General features: G+C 49.4%; 1 protein-coding gene across 1 annotated transcript in view; it reads left to right on the top strand.

The window, feature by feature from the left end:
- Positions 1-27,688, top strand: part of LOC146869805 (major histocompatibility complex class I-related protein 1-like) — a 551,777-nt gene that overhangs the window by 111,035 nt on the left and 413,054 nt on the right. The window contains exon 5 of the mRNA XM_085617524.1: positions 24,281-24,550. Coding sequence (XP_085473650.1) covers positions 24,281-24,550 — 270 coding nt within the window. The remainder of the gene's footprint in view (positions 1-24,280; positions 24,551-27,688) is intronic.

Here is a 27,688-nt window from a genome sequence, read left to right as displayed (position 1 = left end):
TAACGAATTCTGGAGGAGTTGGCAGAAAAGAAAGACCCGGAGCCAAGTTTGTCGTCTGAGACCACAAATGCAGAGAGTCTATCATGCGCGGTGTTATCATGATGGAGTCGTCGAACGACCCTACAGCTTGCTGCCATTGTAGATGTAATTCCTCCTGCAGAGGTCTCATTCGTGCTAACGGTACAAGGTTTATTGCAGATGAGCACATCCCCAGAAGAGACGCGAGCATCCGGACAGAAACTGACTTTCTTTTTGCGATTGATATTGCCAATTTTTGTAGACGAAGCTGACGGTCCTTTGACTAGAATGCTTTGCACTGTATGGTGTCTAGCATCGCCCCCAGAAAAGGAATCAGCTGGAGAGGACGCAGTTGAGATTTGCTTTCGTTGAGAGTGAGGCCTAGGGCTGAAAATAGGCATAGGCATGTTGAGACAGCCTCTTCGGCTGCCTGCTTCGAAGGACCTTTGAGCAACCAGTCGTCTAAATAAGGAAATACTTGTATTCCTTGAGATCTTAGTCGCTGCTACTGGTGCAAGACATTTCGTGAAGATCCTTGGTGCCGATTTCAGTCCGAACAGAAGGACCTTGAACTGATAGTGGACACCAGCCACTGCTTGGGATGTATAGGTATGTGGAAGTACGCGTCCTCCAGATCCAGAGAAGCCATAAAATCCCCTTTATTTAGGCAGCTCAAAACTTCGGCCAGCGTAACCATCCGGAAACTTTGTTTCTTCAGAAATTTGTTGAGTTTGCGGAGGTCCAGAATCGGGCGACACTCTCCTGACTTTTTCTTGATGAGGAAAAATCGAGACTAGAACCCGGTTCCCTTTTGAGATGATGGAACCTTCTCTATTGCATTCTTGTGGAGCATTTTTAAGGCTTCTTTGAACAGTAAGTGAAGACAAGGGGGGAGGGGGACCCTTGGGCGGGGTAGGAGGTGGTCGTTTTAAGAATTCCAGCGTGTGACCATTTCTGACTAGGTCGAGAACCCATCGATCCGAGGTGATCTGTTCCCACTTGTGTGCAAAAGTTGAAGTTTTCGCGCCCACGGGGAGGGAGGGATGACTGGCGTCCTGCCTAAATCATTGTTTTCTGTTAGCATGGCGACCCTGATTGTTCGATCACTTTTGTCCGCCCTGGCGAGAGAAAATACTTGAGGAAGATTGCCTGTAAGATGATCGCCCATAAGGCTGTCTGTATTGTGTTTGATATTGTCTGTTTTGCTGATTTTGAAAGATCCACGTCTATATTGGAGAGCAGCCAATGATTAGGCAGTATCTGTATCTGTCTTAATCACTAGGAGGGCTTCATCTATATGTTTCCCAAATAAGGACTCCCCATCATAGGCCATGTCTATAATTTTTGCTTGTACCTCTGGCCTAAAAGATGTTGCTTTAAGCGATCCTTGGCGTCTAAGTACTGCTGCACTGGCAAGTTGCCTAAAGTTGGTATTAGCAATCTCCAGAGCGCAGGCTATGATCTCTGATGCGGCTCGTTCTCCCTCCAAAAGTATCTTCCTTGCATCTTGTTTACGTTCATCGGGAATGAGGTCTATAAATTCCGACAACTCTGACCACATCTGGCGGTTATAACAACCGAGAATGGCCAAAGAATTTGCTGCTTTAATAGATGTTGCTGCCATAGTGGAGAACTTTTTACCAATAAGATCTAATCTCCGCCCTTCTTTATCCGGCGGCGTTGATATTGGCGTAGCAGGATTTTTGGACCTTTGTTGAGCAGCTTGCGATATAACGGAATATGGTCGGGGTTGACCGATTAGACAAGATGGAGTTCGCGGAGGAGCATGGTATTTTTTGTCAATACGAGGGAGGACAGCTGGAACGGAAGCAGGTGTTTTCATAATTTTTATCCCCTCATTCCAGATATAATCAATGATGGGGATCGCTCTGGTGATTTTTCTATGCTCTTCTTTAAAGTCATGGAGGAAGCAATCCGTATGTTCCACTGTGAGTGGTAATTGAAATCTGGTTGCGGCACGTTGCATCAGGTTGTGAAAGCCGCTAATATCCTCAGGAGGAGAATCCGAAGGCTGAGGAATGGGTGGAGAAGGCATTGGTATGATATAGTCATCCCAAGGATCCAGACTTGTGTCTTTATCAGGCACTTCACCCTCTTCGATCTCTTCCTCATCAGAGGAAATGGTATCATGGTGTGATTGAGGCCCCGAGCCAGAAGGATGAGGTGGTGAACTCAGTATTTCCGTCTGCGGTAGTGAGTGTGACTCTTCAGCAGGCAAAGGTTGTACATCAGGAACAGCCTATTGTGGAGGAAATCAATGGCGGTAATCCGCCAGCATGGCCTGGAGATCCTGTATAAGTGTAGGAGGGAGATGACTCGTTTCCCTAGGATCCCAATCCCTTCTGGGATGTCTGTAATGTGGTGTAGAAAGGCCTTCCTGGTAAACGTGCTCCTGGTAGTCCTCTTCCTCATCATCGTCTTGGCATTTTATATGAAGTTCCGAGGGGTGCCGAGCTATACCGAAAGGACCCTCATCATCTTCTTCATCAAAGTCCTCATCCTCTGCATAAGTTTCTAGGATATGAGATGGCAGTTAAGGAGAAATGTTGCTGTAATCCTGCCTATGGAAAGTCTTTAATTGAAAATGAGTGTAAGAGATAGGCGTAGTTTGAGAAACTGGTGGAATCGCCTTTAGTAAACTTCTTGTCGACGGGCTGGTCGTCGATGTATACTTCGTCGACGGGCTGGTCGTCGACTGGGTCGTCGACGGGATCGTCGCCGGCGACGGGGTCTTCGTCGTCGACGAGGTCTTCGTCGTCGACAAGGTCTTCGTTGATAAACTCTTCACCGTCGAAGAGCTCGTCGTCGATGGAATCTTAGTCGCCGACGCTATCGTCGTCGATGGGACGTTCGTCGTCGAGCTCGATGTCGACGCGATCGTCGACGGAGACTTAGAAAATGAACTTTTCGTCGACGAGTCTTTTAAAACAGGCTGTTTAGAGATAGTAGATATCTTAGAAGACACAATAGGTGAAGAAATAGCCGTAGTGGAGACTGTAGCCGTCAACAGAAGGGCAGCAGAAGTCATAGAGACCGTATGAGAAGAAACCAGTGTTAGAATCTTAACCTGGGCTTTACTCACGGTTCTAGACGCTGAAGGTCTTTTGGATACCTCAGAGTGTGAAGACATCGATGATCCAGAAGATAATATTTGTGACCTCTGTGAATGGTCAGAATCTTCATGAGAGGCCTTGTGATGCTTTCTTCCTTCACTGGAAGAGCTATCAAGTGATCTAGCCCTTTTGCTAGACGTCGAGGCCCTGTCATCCTCCTCAGCCGAGGAAGAATTTAGCCATAACAGCAACCTTGCCTCCCTGTCCCTTAAAGTCTTAGCAGGGAAGGTCTACAATTCTTAGCAACATGCTTAGGATGTAGACAGTATATACAGTCTTCATGTTGGTCGTCCACATGGACCCCCTTCTTTTCACAGTTCCTGCAAGGTCTAAAAAGAGCTTTCCTGTCAGATATTCTGAAGAAAAAGTGAAGAAACTGAGTAGGCACTCAGGGAGACTCCCTTCTACACGACGTGCTGTGAAAATCTGAGGAGAACTGCCTCTGCTGTGAGGGTTCTAGAGGGTGCTAGTAGCTGATTGGCTAGAACTATTTATTAGTTGTTTTTGTATAATGATGTAGATAGGCTACTAAGTTTTAGGCCTCTGGCTTTCTTTTAGCCTACTACTATTATTTACTTAGGCACTGCTTTTGTATTTTACCGTGGGACTCCCGCCTCGGCGACTGGGAATGATTCAGGCATGTGAATCTATGAAAGATACCCCAATACTGGATAATTTGTTTTTTTATTATGTTGAAAAGGTCCCTTGGTCTGTTCTTTGCATGGTCAAGTTGAGTGCTAAAGACGGTGGCCTTTTCTCTAAAGATATGTTTCTTGTAGGAGAGACATTCGGATCTGAGGAGAGCGTGGTGTCTCAGTGAAATGTTTTATCTTCATAATCTTTCAGTCTTCCTTAGTTGTCTCCTTTCTGTGTTTAGGTCAAGATTGAACCAGGATGCAGACTGGGTTTTTCTCTTGATTTTGAGTACGCCACTTGGTCAAGCAGGTTTGACATCACTGAGTTATAGTGGGCAGTGAGATCTTCTACCACGCGTAGATGAGGGTGTGAATGTAATTGAACGTTGATCCTGGTTTCCAGTTCCGAAGGGATTTGTTGGATGCGCCTTACCAAGTGCGTGCATTTGTTGGCTGTGGCTGGGTGTATCTGGGGTTAGCCTTGAGATTGAAGTGTATGAGGCGGTGATCTGACCAGTTGTTGGGCCTAATGGATTGAAGGGAAACAAGATAAGTTTCAAGCAATTATGACTTCTAGAGTAGGGCCTTTGTTGTGTGTTCATTCTATGCAGAATTGTTTGAAGTCATTGTTTTCAAGTATATTTGATACGTTATGAACCGTGGTGTCTTAGTCTTTCCATTGAAGACTCAAGTCAAGTCAAGTCAAATAGGCTTTATTTCGACATAAAATATCTTAAAAAGCGTACATACATTGGAGATCATTTAGAGCATATACAAGATAAAAAACGTAAAAAACCCTAGATAATCTAAAATTCATCATTTTTCTACATTTGACTAAAAGGAAGGTTATTTAAATTAGCTAAAAAGAATTAAAATCATGATTAAACAATTTGCCTAAGTCTTTTTGACCGTATTCGCCATGCCCAACCTAGATACTTCGAGGTGGCGCATGCAAAAAATGGGCGAGTGTCTGTGAGTAAAATACGTAATGCCACGTTACAATGTCTAGTGCCCAAAGTAAGGCACATTGGTTTTAACCATTTCATTCGGGGGACCTTATAGGCGGGGCACTCAAATAACAAATGGGGGACAGATTCATGACGCTGAGGGCAAAATGGACACCATGGCGCTGTCTGGTGTGGTATTTTCCAGTGGCATGTGAGCTCCATGACCGGGAGGAGACCTGTTCTAAATTTGAAATACAGAGATCTATCCCATGGGGCAGTAACAATGTCCAGGTACAGTTCTCTGATAGGTGCATCTTTGTGCTCCAAGAAATTTCTTGTAGATTTGCAAATTGTTGAGGAAGAATTCCTGTTATTTGCTACCCATGTCCAATAGATTTGTTTTAACATGGATTTGGGCGGGGCTGACTGTTGGTGCCATGCTTCTTCCAGACCCAGATTTATAAGTAGAGCTTTAATGTCCCTTAGCCATTTTATTTTTGCCCAGCCGGGGCAGTTAATTATCTCCCGTAAGCCTTCCGCATAACTTGAGAGCTCTGGCACTCTCCAGATGCGGGCCCATAGTAACAGAGGGCGTAGTTTTGCTTGATCTTCAATCGCCCGGCAACCCATGTCCAATTGCAGGGGTAAAATGGGAACAGAAGGGCCGAGAGACATTAGGCTTCTCTGGAAGGCGTTCTCAGCTAGAGTTAGCACTTTCACATTTGACATCCCCCAGAGCTCCGCTCCGTAAAGTGCTGCACTTGTTCCTCTGGCGGAGTAAATATCCATTACTGCCGCTATCGGTCTTGTGGATGCTGCTCTCTGTTCTTTCAGCAGGGCCCCAGTCACTCTTTTTAGGCTCAACAACATTTTGGTCAAGTGGCAGTCCCATTTCATTGTATCCACCAAGCGAATGCCCAGATAGTCAAACGTTTTAGTTCTTTCAAGGGCAACATGCCCCAGTGTGGGAGGGGGGCCAAGCTTGCGTGGGGGATTCAAAATGAGATACTTAGTTTTGTCTGTATTAATACAAAGGCCTCGCTGCTTACAAAAGGTGTCAAATCCAGAAAGAAGCCGCTGGAGGCCCATCGGGGATTTTGACAAAAGTAAGGTATCATCGGCAAAGAGTAAGGTGGGAATTAAGCGACCTGCCAAACGTGGAGCATCTGCTGGAGTCTGAGTCAGAAAATCCACCACTCCATTTACATATAAGGAGAACAGGGTTGGAGCAAGTACGCAACCTTGTCGTACACCTCTGTTCACCTCAATTCTTGAGGTCTTTTGACCATTTGACCCCCAACGTATTTGGGCGTAGTTATTTTCATGGAATCTCATGATCAAATGGAGCAAGTAGGGTGGCATGCCCAGGTCACACAGCACTTTCCACAAGTTGTTTCTAGGCACCAAATCGAAGGCCGTGCGGGGGTCGATGAAGGCCAGATATAAGGTACCCTTTCCAATTGTGACGACCTTCCAGTGGATCATAAGTAGCCTTAGCGATTGTTCTATCGTTCCTGTCCCGGATCTGAACCCAGCCTGAAAATCCGAGAGTATCTTATTCTCGTCAGCCCACTGCTGGATCCTGGATAAGAGGACCTTGCCCGCCACTTTTTGAGAACAGTCTATTAAGCTAATCGGTCTGTAATTAGCTGGGTCATCTCTTGAACCTTTCTTGTGCAGGGGAACCACCTCAGCTGCCATCCAGGAAGCAGGGAGGGGGGCGCCTGCCATGACTGCGTTCAATAGCGAGGCAATCATCATAGCCCATTCGCTTATGTCCATTCGGATAAGATCGCCAGGTAAGCCATCGGGTCCAGCTGCCTTGCGAGGAACCAGGGATTTTATGGCAATTTCGGCCTCTTTCCTGGAAAATAGACTCTCCTCGTAACTGCCGGCACCTTGAAGGATCTGAGGTAAGGGGAAGACCATCGCTTCTGTAGCAGGTGCAGTATACAGCTTCGTAAAGTGTGAGTGCCACTGGTCCTCGGTTATATTGCATGTGATAACAGTGTCCAGGGGTCTATGTTTTTTTCGTAACAGATCCCAGAAACCTTTCGCATTTTTTTCTATGCTTGCTGCGCGAAGCTCCTGCCAGAAGTTGTCTTCCCAGTCTCTCCTGGCTAAATTAATAATGGATTTGTAGGACTTACGTTTAGCAGCTATTGCTAGGGCATCACCAGTCTTTACTGCCATGATTAGAGCTCTTTTTCCAGCACGGCACGCCTGTGAGTACCAGCCAAATTTGCCCTGTTGCTTAACCTGGTTTTTGTTTGCCTTGGGATTTGGTTTGACCAGGAACAGGTCCCCTATCGCTGTCGAAACCTCACTGAACATGGCTGCTATCTTATGCGGGCTAGGAGATTGATTTTCCAGGATTTCAGAGGCTGCAGCAATGACGGCTCTGATGCAAGATAGTTTTTCTTCATCAATTGCCACCTTGTCCCATTTTAAGCGTCTGAGGCAATTGGAAGGGACCACCCCCCCCAATGACCTCTGTACGAGTGCCGCAGGAGCTCCATTTAATGAGCCACTGGATCTACACCAATGTGTTAGGGATAGTGACAATGCATTGTGATCACTTTCCAGGGAGGGCAAGACTACCATATCCTCCAAGTGTGCCCATAAGGAAAAGTTTAAGAGGATATAATCTATCCTAGATGAGTGGCCCACCCTATTGTACGTGTGTGCACCCGCCGGGTCTGACCGTGTTCTCCCGTTTGCTGCTCTTAAACCGAACTCGAGTGTGAGGGAATTCAGTTGGACAATTCTAGGAGTCCACCTTTGGACGATTGGAAGATCGAGGGGTGGAACGCCTCTCCTCGAGTCTTCGTCGAACAGGTCCAAGGATTCGTCGGCCATCAAAGGCTCGAAAGTACAGTTAAAATCCCCCATCACCAAAATTAATGAGTTGCCACGACACTCCCCCAAGGCTGCCTCTAGAGCCAGGAGGGTTGGTGACGAGGCCCTCCCAGAAGCCCCTCGTGTGTAAATGTTAAAAATCTCCAACTGCTCAACCATATTTGGGCATGTTACGGTGAGCCGCATCAAATCTGGTGATTTTTGGGGATGATGATACACTCGCCAACCTAATGATATATCGACCCAGACTAACAGACCACCAAATGGCCGCCCTCTTCCTGATACTGGAATACCTGCCGGGACAGAGAAGGAAGCATATCCTACTCTATGCCTTGGTTCCACGCACCACGTTTCTTGAAAGGCGCAGACGGCGTGAGTTTCTATAAGCGCCACCCAATCCGGGGCGTCCAACTTGTTATTCAGGCCTGCCACATTCCAACTGATAGCCTTCAGGATAGGACGAATCAGTGGCCCTGCACATCCAGCAACCCTGCTTGGGGACCCCGTGTTTCCCACTCCATCCATGGGCTCAGTAGACTCAAATCTACTATCGGAAGGGGAGGAGATGGTGGTGAAGGATGTTGGCTGGAGCGTGAGGGGGGTTATTAATAACGAGGGGACACTCACTGCTTTATGCAACCCCTTTGCCTTGGGTGGAGGAGCTTTTAGTGCAACTTGATTATCGAGTCACCAACCCCATCCATGGGGTGGAGCCGCTTGGGTCGGGGTCCTTGCCCTTACTCTGGCGTCCAAGGTTGGGTAGTGGGGATACCATGCACCTCTGCCCTCATCCAGCAAGGGCTTCTCAAACCCGGATGACGGGGGGGGACGATAGAAATACCCCAAGTCCCTGGTTTGTATGTTACAAAAATTGTGTGGCGACTGCTGGCTGCAGATCATACCTGCTGCTCTGGGATCACTAAAGTTAATTAGTATGCAGTCCCCGGTTAAGTCCTTGCGTCTATTTCCAATCCAACCCACACGGCGGACATGAGCTAACCTACCATCAATATGCCCTGGAAGAGGTCTGTTTAATCTGAGCCAGGACAGGGTCTTGTGTTTGAGATCAGAGTACAACTCACAAGAACCCTCTTCAAGCTCCGGGACCCCCGTGAGGATTACCACATACGGTTGGCACCCAGGGGGAAGGCTAACATTGGGGGTGCTAATTTTTGGCCTGCCCGGTGGTAATTTGGCTAGGGGTTTAGCTAGAGGTTTAAGCACAACCTGACTGCCAGAGATGGGATTAGGTGCAATTATATTTCCTTCTGGCGCGGTTGGCGTATTTTCAGCTACCTTGGGGGTTGTCGCTATGACCTCTGGGTTGGGTGCAAAGTTAACTTTAACTTTAGAGGTCATCGCTGCTTGATTGTTTAATTTTTTCCTTGGGGGGCCCAGTTTAGGTATAGGTTGAGAAGTTTGCGGAGCAGGACTGATACCTGTATTAGGTTGCAGTGACTGTAGGGCCTTCCCGGGTACGGGAACTGTGTGACAAGACGTTGGCTCCGAAGGTGCCAACGTTACTGGTGTTACTGTACCACACCTTGGCCCTCCGTTGTCTTCTCCCTGCCTCTTGGAGTGGAATTTGACCAGTGATTTCACAGCATAGAAGTTATCCAACATTGATTGCTCAAGGGTGGCTAATTTCCGTGTGAGACAATCAATCTTGTCTGCAAGGGGCATCACCACAGACCTAAGTAGGCCCTCAACGTCTAAAGATCGGAGGACAGTGTCAGTGTGCGCTGCCTGTGGAACTGGGGTGGTGCCAGGAGACACTGGCGGGACAGGTGTGCCTAACGGACAAAACAGGCCCCTGGATAATAAAGCTCTAGTATGAGCATTAGTTGTTTTAGGGATACCCCCTTTGGTCGCATTATGCCTACTTAATTTTCTGCGTGGTTTCAGAGAACCCCCCCTATATGGGCTAACAGGGCGCTTTCTTTTCCTGGGTACTGCAGAACCTGAGAGTGGTTTCCCAGATGGAACAGTCGCAAAAGCCGCTGCTAAAGAGGTACCAACTTCGGGAGGTGCAGCTGTAAGGGGGAGGTGTAAAGCCTTGTTAGATATAGCAAGAGGGCTTTGGGCGTAGTTGATCTCAGGTTCAGGGTCATCATAATGGGTCCCCAGCAATGGATTACATGAATCGGGTAAGTTAGAATGTGTTGGGTCGTGGGCAATGTCTGGTACAATGGTCACTACCGTTTCAGAGCTTACCCTAATCCGACTCTCCCTCTCGATAATGGCCGGTGAGTCGACTACTACAAGTGATATGGGTGGTGCATTAACTGGGCTAGGGGCTAGGGCGAGGATGCCCAAAGAAGAGCGCTTGTGCGTCAGGCCCATAGAGTCCCGGGATAGTCTACGTTCCGCTAACACTATCTCCTTTTCTACAATGGAGACTGCCCGGGAAATAAATTGGTCCATTGTGCCTATGACTGTATTTCCCACAGCCTTCCTAGATTTACTAGCTCTAGTTCTAGTACCTGTAGCCATACTCCCGTCTTACTTGTACCCACTTAGCAGGGCCAAGAGATGTGGCCCGGCCCGGCCTCTTCTGGCCACTGATGGCCAAAGATGGTCCCGCCCTTGTCCCGGGCTTCTCCCGGCGCTGCCCGCGCGCTTCCCGCGTCGCGGGGGGCAGGGTCCGTTATGTAGCGCCTCCGGGCGCGCTGGAAGCGTGTTTCCTGCTTCCGTTAGCAGGGGATCCTGGGCAATGTAGTCCCCGCCGGGCGCTCCCCCCACACAGCGGCCGCGGCGGAAGGCAGGCGACGGCGGGAGGGAGACACCACAGCCAGCGAAGAGTCCGCAGCGCAAAGGGACCCAAGTCCACCCAAGTGCGCGGCAGGCCCCCGACTCGGCCCCCGCTCTGCCGGGGGCAGGGTCCGTTATGTAGCGCCTCCGGGCGCGCTGGAAGCGTGTTTCCTGCTTCCGTTAGCAGGGGATCCTGGGCAATGTAGTCTTCGTCGGGTGCTCCCCCCACACAGCGGTCGCGGCGGAAGGCAGGCGACGGCGGGAGGGAGACACCACAGCCAGCGAAGAGTCCGCAGCGCAAAGGGACCCAAGTCTACTCAAGTGCGTGGCAGGTTTTTGACTCGGCCCCCCATTGAAGACTGATATCGCCTAAGAGTACGTTGTTGGTGTCTCTTAGAGATACCTGTTTTATCAGGTTGGATAGCTCCTCAATGAAGATTGGGCGATCCCTGGGGGGGAGAGTGGGCGCCGCCTCCTATACGCCCCCTCCTATACGAACTGGTCTGTCCCGTCGTATATTGGAATAGCTAGGTGGTGTGAGTAAGTTGAGCAGAGGGGTCGAGTGATGGTTAAGCCAAGTTTCTGTTAAGAATGCAAAGTTAATTCCCTCAGTTAAAATAGTTTCAGCTATTTCAATCACATATTTAACTGAAGATCGGCAGTTCAAGAGCAAGCAGATTGGGGAGTCAGGATTATTGTTTTGAGAGGAAGTGTTTGGCTAGTGGTGTATTGAGCGGGGGGTCTTGGAACTGTGTTTGTTCAAGGGATTCTATCTGTGCCAATGATTACTGGGATTCTGGATGGGGGCTTGGAGACCTTTAGGGTGGATTATAGCAGTAAGAATTGCTAAGTGATATCACTTTAGTAGGGGATAGAGCAAGGATCTCCAACTGGTCGATCACGATCTACTGGTAGCTCGTCGACGACCTGTCAGTAGCTTGCGGCCTGACTTTCACTGTAGTACCCTATCGTTGTTTTGTTTATATTTTGGGATTTTTCAGCTCTCTTAACTGTGTCTGCCATCATAGGAACCTGCTGCTCCTGCTGGCTATTGGAGCCTATCTGGGGTGGGGTGAAACGGCTGACGTAGGCCCTGCACGCGCAGTGTTAGCCTGCCCATGGAGAACCAAGATGCCTGCCTTCTGCTAACTCCATCGTGTTTTGATCCTGCCTGACTTGGAGGCTGGAGCGGCAGTCTTGAAGGCACAATTGTCTCTGCATACCGCATCGCAGGAGATGGAGCACTTGCCATGTTAGGCACAAACCATCAGGTTTGTTGCCAAGAGGAATGTACTTTTTTACCAGTTTGAGACCCCTGTTCTCAGAACTCCTAATTTTACAGATAAGAAACTACAGGCTTGGGGAGATTTGGAGGCCTAAGATTCTATTTCATTTCAACTGAATAATCAATTAACTTCCTTTGTACACTTGATGCGCCAAAGTTATTGGTAAGAAATTGGGTTAATAGTAGTAGGGGGTTAATTACTGACCTCAGATAATTATCACAATCCATGTCAGAGTCAAGCAGTAAAGTCACTAAATACACCTGAGATCATTACAGAATAGCTTTGGCACAGAGCAAACAGGCTTTTCCAAGAGGCAATATGTAAAGTACATATGCAGTCCTAAAACAGTTATAAAGTTGAAGTTGCAAGACAATAAAAATCCCCAAATGAATTCGAAAATAGGGTAAAAGTTAATAAACAAAATGACAAAAATATAATAAGGGCAAGCATGTTGATATTAACTCCTTAACTGCTAAACCTCCTGGTTTGTAGATTCCCACAGAAGGGACCAAAAAATAGGCAAAATATAGCTACATTTTGAGTTCTTGGTGAAGAAGTACTCTGGATTTTGTCCGTAAAAATTGCGACAGCAAACAGTTTGCTATGCTAAAGTCACCACCTTCCCAACTTTCAGGAACATGCAGAACTGAATTTAAGAAACTAATTTTGTACCACAGTTTTGACATTTTTCAAAGGGGTAGCCCATTTTTCCCATTTTTGCGCTACAGGAAAACTATAAATTTCTATAAAATAGACAAAATTCTGAATTCAACAAGGGGTCATATGTGTAGATCCCTCAAGGTTAGCCCAAATAAATTATTTTTTTTTTTTTATTTTTTTAAATTTTTATTGAACAATAAATCGGTTACAAGCACGGGCCTACAACCACCAGGGCCGGCCGCTAGGTACAGAATGAAATATCTATATATCAGAGCTGCAGTCCGTTCCCGGGGCGCAGCCCCATAGTGGCTCCGGATAGTCCTCGAGGAACAGGAGACTTAAGTCCAACAGACACAAAACTAAAAGAAAAACAAAAGGCGAGGTACAAGGGCAAACAGTGCAGGTCAGGCTCCCTCCGGGGAACTCCAGTTCAGACAGTGAAGCAGCCGACAATAGGAAGGAGTACCGGGAGGCTGGGGACGGGGGGGGGGGGGTCAAGGGGATGAACGCCCATATGTAATTGCTCCAAAAAGTGCCAGGAACCATCAAGGGTCAGGGGGACATGGCGATATCAGTGTCCACCAGGGGGGGCGTACAGATACCTCCGCGATACGCGTTCCACTGCCCCCAGATTCTACCCCATGCCCCCGGCTTGCCACGGGCCACATACACAGTCTTCTCCCTAAACATGCACCAGTCCATATTCTCCTTCCATACTGACACGGTGGGCGGCCGTTGGGCACCCCAAAGCTGCGCTATATCTCTCTTGGCAATCATGTTCCCCAGGGCCGCCCACCGAGTCTGAGCCGCGCTGTAGTCGTTGGGCTCCCACACATTCAGGACACAGCGACGCACCTCCGGCTGCAGCACTACCCCAGTGACCCGTCCCATAACCGTATGAACCCGGCGCCAGTAGTCCGCCACTTCGCGGCACTCCCACAGGATATGGAGGAAGGTGGCGCTGAGCCCACAACCCCGCTTACAGAGCCCGTCGTCGGAGAATCCCATCGAAACCAAGCGGGGACCCGTCACATACACCCGGTGAAGAATCTTGAGCTGTACCAACCGGAGACGAGCTGGAATGGCGACCTCCTTGGGGGACGACAGTGCAGACTGCCAATCCTCGTCGTCCAATTCCACCCCATCCCCCGTCCAAGCCTCCCGAAGGCGCACAAAGAGGTCAGCCCGATGATTAACTAATTTTTTATAAATTAAAGAAATAGTACTGTCAGGGACATGTCCGTCAAGTATGCGGTCCTCGAGGGGCGAGGAAACCGGGATCTTAGTCCCCTCCCCAAAGACAGAGAGCAGGGCGTGCCGAACCTGGGCGTAGCGGAAGAACTCCCTGTCCGTTAGCTCGTATTCGGACTGGAGCACCGCGAAAGTCTTAACCGCGCCCTTATGCCACAGGTCTCCCACTTTGCTGATACCAATCGTATCCCACTGGTCAAACCCCTTCGTAGTCCAGAGGCTGCCCAGGCGGTCGGAGGCGAACAAGGGAGTAGCACATGTTAATCGCTCACTCCAGCCCGTGGCCGCAGTGGCAGCCCTCCAGGTCCGCACCGCAATCCTAGTAGGACCCGTAAGGGTCCGGCCAGCCAAGCGGGAGTAGAGTGCCCTGTTGTAGTTCCCGCCTGGAAGCAGGAACTTGTCCATCTCATACGCCGGGTTCAAGCCAGGCGCATACGTGGCATGGTTAATGGCCGACAGCTGCGAGGCCCAATAGTACCTGCGAATGTCAGGAAGCGCGATGCCCCCGTCATACCAGGGGAGAGTAAGCTTAGCAAGAGCTATACGCGCCCGCCCGTCCCACACCAGTCTCCTCTGCAGGCTCTCCACCTCCCGAAAGTAGGCCACTGGGATAACGTCGAAGGAGTTCTGGAGTGCATAGAGGAACCTGGGAAGGGACATCATTTTGAACAACGCGGCCCGACCCAGCGGGGACAGGGGAAGCCTGCACCACCGGGCCGTGTCCTCTCGCAATCGCCGAAGTGGACGCAGGAGATTCTGCTCATAGCGAGCCACCGGGTCCAGCGAAACGTATATCCCCAGGTACTTAAAGCCGCTCAGAGATATTTGGATAGGAAGCCGAGGCGGCAGGAGAGGAGGACCACCAGAGATAGGATAGACGCAGGATTTAGACCAATTGATCGTGAGACCCGAATTGTTCCCAAAGGAAGTCAGAACGTCAAAGAGGACGTTGAGCGACTGCCGCGGTGAGGTGAGGTACAGGAGAATATCGTCCGCATACAGCGAGACCCGATCTTCGAAGCCCGGGCCCCACCGGATCCCTCTAAGCGAGGGCTCCCAGCGGAGCCAAGCAGCGAGTGGCTCCAGGGCGAGAGCAAAAAGCAAAGGGGACAACGGGCACCCCTGCCTCGTGCCCCTGCCAAGAGCAAAGGGCCGAGAGACCCGCCCATTCACCACCACCTGAGCCATGGGTCCCGTGTAAAGGAGCTTCACCCAGCCAATAAATCCCTCCCCAAAGCCAAATTTAGCCAAGACAGCCCAGAGAAATGGCCACTCAATGGTGTCAAAGGCCATCGTGGCATCCAAAGAAACCAGCACGGCCGGTTCGGAAAGGAGCTCCGCCCTGGCAAGGGCACCGTGAAGACGCCGCAAGTTAAGAGCGGTGTTGCGGTGCGGGATAAAGCCGCATTGGTCCGGATGAATAAGATCGCACACGACGCTCAACAAACGATTGGCAAGGACTTTCGCCAGGATTTTAGACTCTGCGTTTAGCAGCGAAATAGGCCGGTAGGAAGTACAGCGGTCTCGCGGCTTGCCCTCCTTGGGGATCACGACTATCGTGGCCAAACGCTGGTCGGCCGGAAGGGAGCCCGCCTCAAGAGACTCACGGAACATGCAACTGAGGAAGGGCGCCAGCTTATCAGGGCGCAATTTATATAGCTCAATGGGCAGCCCGTTGGGACCCATAGCCTTGCCCGAGCGAAGAGAGCGGATCGCGGTCGCTATTTCATCCGCCGACAGGGGGGCGTCCAGCCGCTCCCGGTCCTCAACGGACAGGCCGGGCAAGGCAATGTCCCTCAGTAGAAGGCGAGAGTCGTCCTCATCCCTGTCAGTCACTGGGGAGTACACCGCCCGGAGGTGGTCGGCGAAACATTCCACAATCTCATCCGGCTCAGTCACACACACACCATCCGCAGCACGCAGCTCCGGGACCACACGATTCACTCTCTCCTTTTTGTCCAGCCACGCAATCAACTTTCCCGCCTTGTCCCCGGCGTCATACAGTCGGCCCTGCTGCTCCCTATACATAGTTTTGGCCGCGTCAGTGACCAGGGACCTATATTCAAACTGTTTCAGGCTAAGGGCATGGAGCCCGTCCGGAGTGACATTCGCCTCCAAGGCCGACTCCAGCCCCGAGATGTCAGTCTCCAGTTTCACCACTGCCTCACTCTTGACCTTCTTAGCCACCACTATCTGGGAGAGGGCGTGTCCGCGGATCACAGTTTTAAAGGCTTCCCACAGGGACATTGCAGACGACACCGACCCCTCGTTATCCAGGAAGTATTGGTCCATAGCCTTAACCAGGCTGTCACGAGTCGTAGGGTCTCGCAGGTACCATGGGTTAATGGGAGCGATCCGCCCTGCCGACCGCGACCCGGTGTCAAAAAGAAGCCACAGCGGAGAGTGGTCGGAGATACCTCGCGCCAGGTGCCTGACCTCCCGAATCCGACCAGTCTGCGCCGCGGGCATCAGGAAGTAGTCTAACCTAGAGAGACTCCCATGCGCCCCCGAGTGAAAGGTGAACTGACATTGGGTCGGATGCATCAATCTCCAACTATCCACCAGGCCGAAGGTCTCCAACATCCCACCCAGCCACGCCTGGGCAGCGGGGAGGGTCCTTGGTGGGTGACGATCCAGTTCACCCGAAACCACAGAATTAAAGTCCCCGCCCATGAGCAGGAGGCCGTCCGGAAGGTCAAGCAGCATTCGACCCAAGTCCGTGAAGGTGGAGTTCTGGAGGCCCGGGGGGACGTAGACTGAAACCAGGGTAAGGGGCTGGCCCTCCCACCTCCCAATCAGACACACATAACGCCCTCTGTCATCCGAAACTATCTTAGTGATCTCCACCGGAAGAGAGGTTCGCAGGAGAATGCCCACCCCCCTGGAACCCGTTGTGAAACCAGAATGGGCTACGAGGCGGTACCCCCCCCTGTTCATTGCATGACAAACATTACCAACCAGATGCGTCTCCTGGAGAAACACCACATCAGGAGTCAAACGACGCAAATATTGCAGTACTACACCCCGCTTGATACGGTCCCCCAACCCGTTGACGTTCCATGACATAAGCCTCAACCCGTCCCCCCCCATCCCCTCCAATAGATCAAGGGTCCCCCAGCCTGCAGCACAGTTCCCAGATGTGGACAAAAATCAATACCTCGCCCTGTAAACAAAAAACACACAGCAAAACAACCCCTCTTCCCCCCCAACCCCACCCCAAGTCCAACTCCCCCCACCCTGCACCCCTGCGGGCCAAAAAACCCCCCCAACTTGCAGTGTGCCTGTCGCCCCACTAACCCCATTCTACGAAAAGACCCCGGAGGAGGAAAGGGACCCGACCCCGCCCGCCCCCCTCACAGGTCCTGGTGAAACACAATATACAAAAGAAATAAGACCCAACTGTACAGTGCAAAACGGCAAAATCAAGGACCAAAAGTCATTCTAAAGGGGACCCGTCACCTGCGGTGCCCGCAGAGGGTCCGGGACGGCCACCCCCGTCCGGCAGCGCATCCAGCCAGTCACTTGCGGCCACAGGAGAGTCAAAAAAGGCTGTCCGATCCCCATGTTCCACTCGGAGCTTCGCAGGGTAGAGCATCGAATACTTTAGGCCCAACTCGCGGAGACGACGCTTCACCCCTTGGAATCCCATCCGCTGTTTCTGGACCAGTTGCGTGAAGTCCGGATAGAAATTGATGGTAGAGTTCTCGTGACGGACCGGGCCATGGGTCCGTGAGGCCTGCAGAATAGCGTCGCGGTCCCTGTAGTGGAACAGTTTGGCCACGATAGGCCTCGAGGGGGCCCCCGGTCGTGGCCGGCCGCCCGGAACTCGATGGGCCCGCTCCACGGCGAAGAACTTACTTAGGCCCGCCGGGGACAGCTGCTGCAGGATAAGTTCCTCGACCACGAGGTCCACCGGGCGGCTGTCGGAGGACTCCGGTACACCTATGACGCGGATGTTGTTGCGTCGGGCCCGTCCCTCGTAGTCCTCGAGCCGCCGGGCCATATGCTCGTTGACCACTCTGATGTCCCCAAGCGCGGCCCGCAGATCCGACACCTCCGCACCGAGGGTGGAGGTCCGTGTGTCGAGGGCCTGGACCCTCTCGTTAGTTTTGGAGAGGTCGGCCCGGATCAGGGTGACATCAATCGCGACAGTGTCGATCTTACGGGCCAGGGCCTCGTATTGCGTCGCGATGGTTTCCCTGATGCCATCAATGGCGCCCATAATGTCCTGCAGGGAAAGTTCCGTAGAGACGGTCGTGCCTCCCCCTACTGCATCCGGGGGGAGGCCAGCAGCGCCAGGGGACCCCCTGCCCTGGGTGTAGCGGTCCATGTTGTTGCTCTGGACCGCTCCCCCGCGGAGAGAGGCCTTGGTCTTGCGCCCCTCGGGACCCCCTTTGCCCCCCATGTGAACACGGTCTCTAAAGGGGACCTCCAAGCAAGAGGTATAAGGGCACCAGCAAAAAGACCACAAAATGTCGGTATAGGGGGTCCGCGGCGATAGGCACTCTAGTGGCAGGTGGAAGAAAACCTCGTGCAGAGGCCCAGGAAGCGCCCTGCCACCCCGAGCACACCCGCCAGCTGGTCTCTTGAAGTCCAAAACCGAAACCGAAAGTGGTGGATCGGCAACTGGCACCGCGCTGAAGCCGCTGTTGTTCAATTGCAGCCCGGCCCCACGGGTCACCTTCACCCCGGTCACCTCCGTCGGGTGGGTCCCAAAAGCTCCGACGACGACAACTCAGGATTCCCAGGTCCGATTCGATTTTGGAAAAGAGATATGTGGTCAGCCGGTCTTCATCTCCCAGATTCCATAAACCAAATCAGGATATTATCAGGATAATTTCGAGGAGCAGAAAGGGTCCGGGGAGCCCTGTGCTCACGCGACCATCTTGGATGCGCGCTAGGCTCCTCCTCCTAGCCCAAATAAATTAACTTGAAATAATGATATATTGAAAATGGGTAGGAAAAAAACAGGCATTTGTGACACTGTTTTCATCTGTAACGTTCTGTTACAGTAGCTAAATTACAAAAGCAACATACCATTGCTAGCAATATACATTCACTAGAACCCTTTTGGTTGTAGGGATAAATAGCGTTTGTAGGTTTTCTAAGAATCTAAGGTACCCAAAGCCAACAACTGTGCTGCACCGTAACATTGTTTTTCATTGTGTACCGAGAATAGACCAATTCATATGGTGAACTACGTAGAGTGACAAATGAACATCAAGGTAACCTATTTCTGAAATGGGGAGAGGATATGGAGTCTAGGAGCCGTGGTTATTTATACATCTCTGAATGTGTGGGTATGGGGTTCAAAGGGTATTTTTCAAAATGTTTTCTTTCTTACACACTGGCTTACATTTGGAAGGCACAAATGCAGCGAAATCCAACTGGTAATAACACATATTCTACTATTCCATGCTCCCACATGTCATGTCATTGTGTGGGTAGGCCTCTAGCCCGTGACAGGAAACGTCCCAAAACATAACATGGAGACATCACATTTATCCAATGAAAACTGACCATTTTCCCCAATGTGTGTAGCTGTGGACTTTGGGCCCTAGGTGAGGCAGCACCTAGGGAAACCTAGAAAGTATTTTTTTTTAAACTAGACATCTGGGTGAATTAAGGGTTCGGTGACTTGCAAGGTTCCCACCAGTTTTTTGTAATCCAGAATACAATGCAAGACACAAACTTTGACTAAAATGGTGCTTGTTGAGAGTGCTGTGCTGTGCCGTGCCATGCTGGTAAATGTGGAGAGTTTCTCTTGGTGGCATGTTCTTCAACCTGGGGCCAGCTGGCTGGCGATTTTTGTAACCTGTATTGACATTGCTTCGGTTGGGCGCCCAGCTCTTGCCTTGCTGTTTGACAAATAACTTTTTTATCCAGTCATATAATCGTGTGCAATCTGATCCTGAACTAAGAGATTGAGGGCTTAAAAGGAGAAGAGAAATACAAGCGACACTGGTCCTGTTCAATTTCGTACACTGCACAAGGACCAGCTTTAGCATTGGTGGCGCCCGGTGCAACAGTGTTAATGTGCACCCCCAATTCCCTCCCCCATGACCTCCGCCAAGGATCCACTGACCAAAAAATTGGTGTGCATAAAGCAGTAACACGCTGAACTAGTTTATAAAATACATATGTGTAATTTGCATTTTGCAGATTATACTTTGCAGCATGCACATTAACCTCTTGTGCTACTTTATTTACAACAGCCCTCAGACTATCTTGAGACATCCTCTGCTGTATCATTTGAGTTCCCCAATGTCCCCCCTTACTTTAAATTGCTCTCGTTCAAAGAGTCACTTAAGCTCCGTTGTAAGTTTGGGGAGCACTTTGCATAGCTTCTGGTTTGCTGTGGTTGGGTCTCAAAATGGAGGCACCTTAGTATGGCGACACTTTGCATGGCTTTCGGTTTGCTGTGCATGAGTCTCACAAGTGAGGCGCACTTTTGTGGGGACACTTTGCATGACTTCCAGTTTGCTGTGCATGCGTCTTACAAGCGAGGCACACTTGCATTGGTGCCAGGCATCCCTTTTATGGGCATCATTTGTATACATTCATGTCAATAAATAACTTAGCATTCTGCTGTCTTGCTGGATCCTATAGTTTTCTCTTCTTTACAAGATTTGGTTGCTATGTCCAAAGTCATCTTGGGGGGACCACGAGCCTTGTTAAACAGCTAACCTGCTAAAGCATAATCTTGAATTGTTATTGCAAATGCCTCCAAAAGCTCCCGTCCGACAGCGCCTCCAATCTTTCTAACAAGAATTGGCAAGTCATTCAGTCTCATTTGTTTGTAAGGGTAAGGTGTGGTTTCGCGTGTATACCTTAAAATAATGCACACACTACTATTAATAAAAAAATTAACAAAGTATGTTCTGAAGGTATTCCTTTCCTTTACATTCAGACTGTTTGGTGTTGCCAATGACGTTTTGTCACTTTACAGTGGGCATAGAGCCCGCCCATTGTTTACCATTGCCTGCTTTTGCTATCACTCTCATTTGGTTGCTTCTTGTTCGTGAGCTTGTGTGGGAGTTACTTCCTCTTCTTGTGTTTGTCACGTCCCTGGAGCATGGACACATTACTTGTGTCCTTCCACAGCTCGCTTTTCAGGAGCTACTTGTAATAAAGTAAATCCACACCAGATGAAGATATGTGGTAAGAGGTATTTATTACAGCCTCAACCAACAGCCAGCATATCAACTGTCATCATAGAACCCTCACATGACAGAACCTCAGAACAAGCTGGTTCCATGCCTAGTGTTCTGGCATGGAGCCATGTTACATCATTACACTACTATTCTCTTTTTGTTTAAGCACTCCGCAAGAGTGCATGTGTTTTTCTGCTCCCTCATGTACTTCTCCCCCGCTTATGTTGCTCTGCCCGCTCCCCTCCATGATGTCTTCACCATTATTCCTTTCTTGCATGGGCTTTCCCATAAGCTCCACGTAACATTTTCTGGCCAGATTGCTTCCCTTCGTGTACCCTCTGTGTTTCTTCCCCCACCCACATTCTCCGTATTGCTTACTCCCAACCATGCCCCTGTTTTGCTTCTGGCTGTCTTTGTGTTGCTTCCCCACCTTCACGTTGCTTCCCCCACCTTTGTTGTTTTCTCAACCCAAGTTGCTTTCCCCCTCCTGCTACTTTTTTTTGTTTACAGATCCAACTCTGAAGAGTAAAGATAAAGAAAAAAAAGACGATTGCACTATTTTATAGGCATGCACCTGTTGTACCAAATGATGTTGCTGGTCTTGTAGGCTTTTTAGGTCTGGCTTTAGTCAAGACCATTTGATTTTATATATGTATATTTATAATAAAGTTTGATATGAAGGCTTTCAGCCACCTCTCTTCATTCATTGGTGCATTGTGTCACCCACCGGCTAACTTCACTTTGACTGACTGAATTTTGCTCTTTCACAAGGAGCACATCTGCACACAAGCTAGTTCCCTTCAATGCCTGTGTTTTTGTTTTTACTTTCTAAGTACTTAGTGTTGCCTTTTTGTTTAGAGCCTGATGTGATAGCAGGACACCTCTGATGTAAACACAGGGCACATTCCATCTTTATCAGATCCCATCTCCTGCCAAATGATGTTACAAATTCCCTTTGGAGTGTTGTTTTTCACAGCATACTAGATTATGTCCATTTGAAACTATTTTGTTCCAAATTCTTTCTTTCTTTCTTTCTTTCTTTCTTTCTTTCTTTCTTTCTTTCTTTCTTTCTTTCTTTCTTTCTTTCTTTCTTTCTTTCTTTCTTTCTTTCTATAACTTTTTTACCTGTAACAAATGATTTGTTTATTTTTTAAGATTGATGTGAGCCTGGCATATTCCCAAACAATAATGTTTTGCAAAAACCATGACAAAACAAGAATTGTTAGAAGGCTGGCAGCCGACACCAGCCCTGTTGGATTTGCCAAGGCTTGTTTCAGCTGGGCCCTTGTGATGATGGATTCTGGGGATCACAGATGGGTCATTCTCTGCTGCAGGTCAGTTCTGTGGAGTGACTCCTTGACCCCCAGTGTCCTTCATGACCTGGAGCGGATTTCTAGCGCATTGATGCACTGCCACAAGAAATAAACACACTGGAAAGAACCTCTCACCATCTTTCCACTCTGAGGGGAATAAATGAACAAAAGGGAGGGAGGGCGGTCTTCCAAGGTAGGAAGTGAAACTGGGTACACCTCTTAAGACTAGTTGGAGCAGTCACACAGTCACAGGTTCACGATTTCATCAAGAATCAAACCCATGAATTATGCACTAAGAAATGGAATATAGGTGTGTGCAAGTGCACAGAGTAGAACACTATGTAATGGGTGTGTGCACTGTATTTGTATTGCACACGGTTAGAGGGGTGTGGCCAGGGATTAGTGTTAGACACGGTTAGAGGGGTGTGTGCTGGGATTAGCGTTGCAAACGGTTAGAGGGGTGTGTGCAGGGATTAATGTTACACACGGTTACAGGGGTGTGTGCTGGGATTAGTGTTGCACACAGTTAGAGGGGTGTGTGCGGGGAATAGTGTTGCACACGGTTAGAGGGGTGTGTGCTGGGATTAGTGTTACACACGGTTAGAGGGGTGTGTGCGGGGAATCATTTTACACACGGTTAGAGGAGTGTGTGCAGGGATTAGTGTTACACACGGTTAGAGGGGTGGGTGTGGGGATTAGTGTTACACACGGTTAGAGGGGTGTGTGCGGAGATTAGTGTTACACACAGTTAGAGGGGTGTGTGCGGGATTAGTGTTACATATGGTTAGAGGGGTGTGTGGGTATTAGTGTTATACATGGTTAGAAGGGTGTGTGTTAGGATAAGTGTTAGACACGGTTAGAGGGGTGTGTGCGGGGATTAGTGTTACACACGGTTAGAGGGGTGTGTGCGGGGAATAGTTTTACACACGGTTAGAGGGGTGTGTGCAGGGATTAGTGTTACACACGGTTAGAGGGGTGTGTGCGGGGATTAGTGTTACACACGGTTTGAGGGGTGTGTGCAGGGATTAGCGGTCCACATGGTTAGAGGGATGTGTGCAGGATTAGTGTTGCACACTGTTAGAGGAGTGTGTGCAGGGATTAGTGTTGCACACGGTCAGAGGGGTGTGTGCGGGGATGAGTGTTGCACACTGTTAGAGGGGTGAGTGCGGGGATTAGTGTTACACACGGTTAGAGGGGTGTGTGCGGGGGTTAGTGTTACACACTGTTAGAGGGGTGTGTGCAGGGATTAGTGTTACACACTATTAGAGGGGTGTGTGTAGGGATTAGTGTTACAAACGGTTAGATGGGTGTGTACGGGAATTATTATTGCACACGGATAGAGGGGTGTGGTGGATCAGTGTTGTACACGGTTAGAGGTGTGTGGGGGATCAGTGTTGTACACAGTTAAAGGGTTGTGTACCGGGATTATTGTTGCATACAATTAAAAGGGTGTGGAGGATTAGTGTTGCACGCGGTTAGAGGGTTGTGAGCAAGGGTAAGTGTTACACATGGTTAGAGGGGTGTGTACGGGAATTAGTGTTAAACACGGTTCGGGGGGTTTGTGCAGGGATTAGTGTCTCGGTCTCAGGATGCTTGTTTCCGGTCCAGGGAGGACCTGGCTTGGCAGTTCGGTCTGGACTGTTCCCATGAGGCACAGGGTCAAGACTGAGGTGGCTTTGGGAGCAAGAAAACCATGGATTCAACCCAGATTTGTGACTGGGGGTGAAAGTTTAATTTGTTCAGCTTTCCGTCCTTCATTTGTTCTTTTCACTTTTGTCCCCCAAGTGGGAATAATAGGCCCAGACATGGGTCCCGTGCTCACTGTGCCACCTGTTCAAGCTAGCCTGGCTGATGAGGGGTAATTCCCCGTGACTGATTCCAGGATGCTTGTTACTGCTCCAGGGAGGACCTGGCCTGGCAGTTTGGACTGGACTGTTCCTAAGACTGTTTGCATATAGCTGGGCCCAAACTGGAGTGGTGTGGTGAGCAAAACAAACGATGGATTAAACTCAGATTTGTGACTGGTGGTAAATGTTTGATTTGTTCAGCATTCCATACATCATTTGTCCTTTTTGCTTTAGCAGGGATTAGTGTTGCACATGGTTAGAGGGGTGTGTGCAATTTCAGTGCAATGAGTTGTGTGTGAGAATTACTGTAATGTTTGGTAAGAGGGATGTGTGGGGAGGAATTCATGGTACACACAAGTGAGCTAAGACTGCAAGTATATGTGAGATTCACTAACTAATTTTCTTTCCTCCCATCCCTCCCCCAGGCTTGCACTCTCTCTGCTATCTGTTCTCCTTTCTGTCGGAGCCTCTCCCCGGAGTCGCTCAGTATTCCGTAGTCGGATACGTGGATGACGTCCCCATCATCAATTACTCCACCGAGAGTCGCAGGGCGGAGCCCCGGGCCCCCTGGATGGAGAAGATCACAGACGAGCATCCACAATTCTGGGAAAATATTAAAAAAGAATTACAAAAAGTGGAGAAGATACTCCAGGATGGTTTCAAGAACTTGATGGAACAAAAGAACCAGGCCCCGGGTGAGTCACTGGAGGAGGGAGGTACAGCAATTATGTGGGGCAGTAAGAGACCAACTGAGGAGGTTTGAGTGACTGAGGGGAGTGGGGATTTCGGGGGTGGCGAGTGATACAAGGGCATAGAGAGCTGAGAAAGGAGGGAGGGCTAGCTGACTATAAATATGAGTCTTTTTTTCTTTTACCATGTTCTTCACATTTTCAAAATGTCACTGCATTTCAAATTAACATACAGACACATACTCATGGTTTGTTCATTAATAAAGCAATATGCAAAGCATGCAACAGCATCCAGTCCACGTGGTGTGATCCTTGGCAGCTGGCTGGTCCCAATTAGTCGTACCTAGATTAACAAAACTCTTAGTGTATCTTGTGGTTTCCAGGTTCCCTGTAGTACTACCCCTGCACATTGACGTCAGTTCTTTTCTTTCCACGCCTTCATACACAAATCCAAAGTTTGCACACAACTTTATTTTTCATCAGTTGATGAGCTTTTGGTTAACAAAACTCTTTTTCCCAGTGTGTAAGGCAATCATTTACCCTCCAAGAATTACAAGGTGTAAGCCTTGCAGGGTCTATTGCAATCAGATGTCTGTGACAGACCCCCACAAGGTGTGCCCCATGGAGTTTGGTTACAGGGCATGACTCAAAGTCCTGCAAGGAGTGTACCCGTATAAATCTAAAACATAATATCACTAAATACATGAAAGAAGTCATGGCAGCCTGCTCAAAGTAGAAGGTGCAGACCTGTTCTCGCTTTAAGGACCGTTTCCCGCAATAGGTCTAGATTGTGGTCCAAGTCTTTATGTAAGTTGAAGCGGAACCACCAGAAGGCTAAATGGGACTCAGCCCAGTCCCACTACTCTGAGCCTGAGAAGTCTCAAGGACATCAGGTTGCTTCTCGGTCTCTTTCCCGGTCCCGTAAAAGAGCCACTTCCACAGGTGATCCTGATGCACTCCAAGTTTCCGGGGTCATCAGCGACAGCGTAACAGATTGAGACCATTAAAGTGGCCACGTTCCTTTTCTTTGGCTGGCTTCTTCTAGTAGATCCCTGGAGGCCTCCTGTTGGATTATACCACCGGCAGACCGGCCTTCTGCACCACCCATGCTTCCTGAACCCATCTCAGGTTCTGCTCCAACACCAGAGCAGGCATCCATTCCAGAAACAAAATGCACACTGGTCCATTTGACATTGACTTCGGTCCTAATGCCGCCAGCACCAGAGGACGTCTCGGCCCCAGTAGTCCTTTCTGACTCTGAGCTGAATCTGCCTTTACCCTGATTGAGGTCAAGTCCTGTGGTCGTATCACCCAGTTCTAGTCCAATCCAGTTCTAAAATAGCCATGTCTTTGCCTCAAAGCTGCACTCCAAAAATGTTTCATTAGAACTCTGTTCAGAGTCAACCAGCTTTTGGAGATGAGAACTGAGATGAGGGTTGTTCCCCCACCGCCCACTATGATAATGCAATTTATACATGGACTTTTAGGAGGCCAGTGGGGTTAACTTTACTTGGCACATCAACAAAAGAGTGCTTTGTTTGATTAAGTAATGTGATGGGCAGTGGAACTATGGAAGTCAAAAATAATGTACCAATGTAAGTTTAGCATCCTGGACAAACTTCATCTGAACCTTTACATCCATTCAGTGAAGCCCTGATTGACACCCTAATGGCACCTGATCTTAGCCTTGTTACTGTCAACCAGTGAACAGATAGATTGCCGTGCACCTCATGCTGGCACCAGGTAACTCTTACTTCTTGAGGTATAACCCTACACTAGAAGGCTTGGTGGTTCAGACTTCCCCCAGCAGGGTGAGCACTTATTTTTATCCCCTGCGTTTCCCTCAGGCTGATTGTCGAAGAGGATTGAAGCATTCGGGAAACTGATGTTTATTTCAGCCAGCCTCGCCCTCCGGTCAGTCAACTTGTCAGCTTTGAGACAGCTGCTTGCTGGGAAGATATTACCACACTTTATGGTACATGTTTGGCAAGATCTTGCCGGTGGTCCCTGAATAATTTCGGGCCAACCTAGCTTACATCATCCAGAATGCTCAGGATGTTTTAAAATATGTCACCCTCTCTGCTCTCGACGCTACAGACCAATTGGGCAGAGCAATCGGCACTAGCATGGTGCTCCTGCATTCCATATTGATGAGATCCACGGGCTTCTCTGGGGATGTGCAGGCGTCACTCATAACCATGCCTTTCGGTGGATCTTGCCTTTTTGCTTTTTTGCTGAGAAAATTGATTCAGCCCTGAAAATCTTTAAACACTGCTAGGCTATTTTCTCAGCAGTTTGGTCCCATTTGGGGCTACTTCAGAAGTTTGGCTTGTCAGCAGCGCCAAGGCCCTCTGCCCTCGCAATGGGTACCCTAGTCCTTTTGGGGTCAGGGGTAAAGCTGACAATGTCCAGCCCATCAGAGACATTTCCAGTCCCGCGCCCCTCCAGCAGCAGCCTCCAAACGGCTTTAGCCTGCTCTTAGTGGCACAAAGTCACTCTGTGGAGGCAGGATGTGATATTTCCTCCACATGTGGCATAATATAACTTCTGACTAGTGGGTCCTTCTGATCATTTAACTGGATTGTGCCCTACCATTCCTTTTCAACTCAGTGTCTCTTCCACCCACATCAGAGCAGCTTTCAAAGGAACACCTGTACATCTTGCTTCAAAAGGAGCTGGCTCGTTTAGCCAAAGGAGCCATAGAGCGGGTGATGCCCCAGGAAATAGAGACTGGCTATTAGTCTCTCTATTCCTTCGTGCTGAAAGGGGGAAGGAGCTCTTCATCCTATTTTACATCTCTGCCCTGTGAACGCCTTCCTGCTGAAGGGCAAATTGAAGATGCTATTGTTGGTCCAGGTTCTTTCTGCCCACGATCGAGGCAAAAGGATGGTGACTTTGGACTTGCAGGATGCCTACTTTCATTTACCTGACCTGCAGTCCCACAGACACTACATAAGGTTCAGGGTAAGCCAGGAGGATTTTCAGTTTGCAATGCTCCTTTTACAAGTTCCTCTCGGGTGTTCACAAAAATGATAGCAGTGATCACAGCGCACCTTCAAAGGTTGGGACTCAAGTTTTCCCCTTCGTCAACGACTGGCTGTTAAAGACTAATTAGCTTATGTCAGTCGGAGACCACGTCCAGAT

Source organism: Triturus cristatus, chromosome 1_1, assembly GCF_964204655.1.
Source record: "Triturus cristatus chromosome 1_1, aTriCri1.1, whole genome shotgun sequence".
Lineage (NCBI taxonomy): Eukaryota > Metazoa > Chordata > Amphibia > Caudata > Salamandridae > Triturus > Triturus cristatus.
This window is presented reverse-complemented; position numbering and strand designations above follow the sequence as displayed.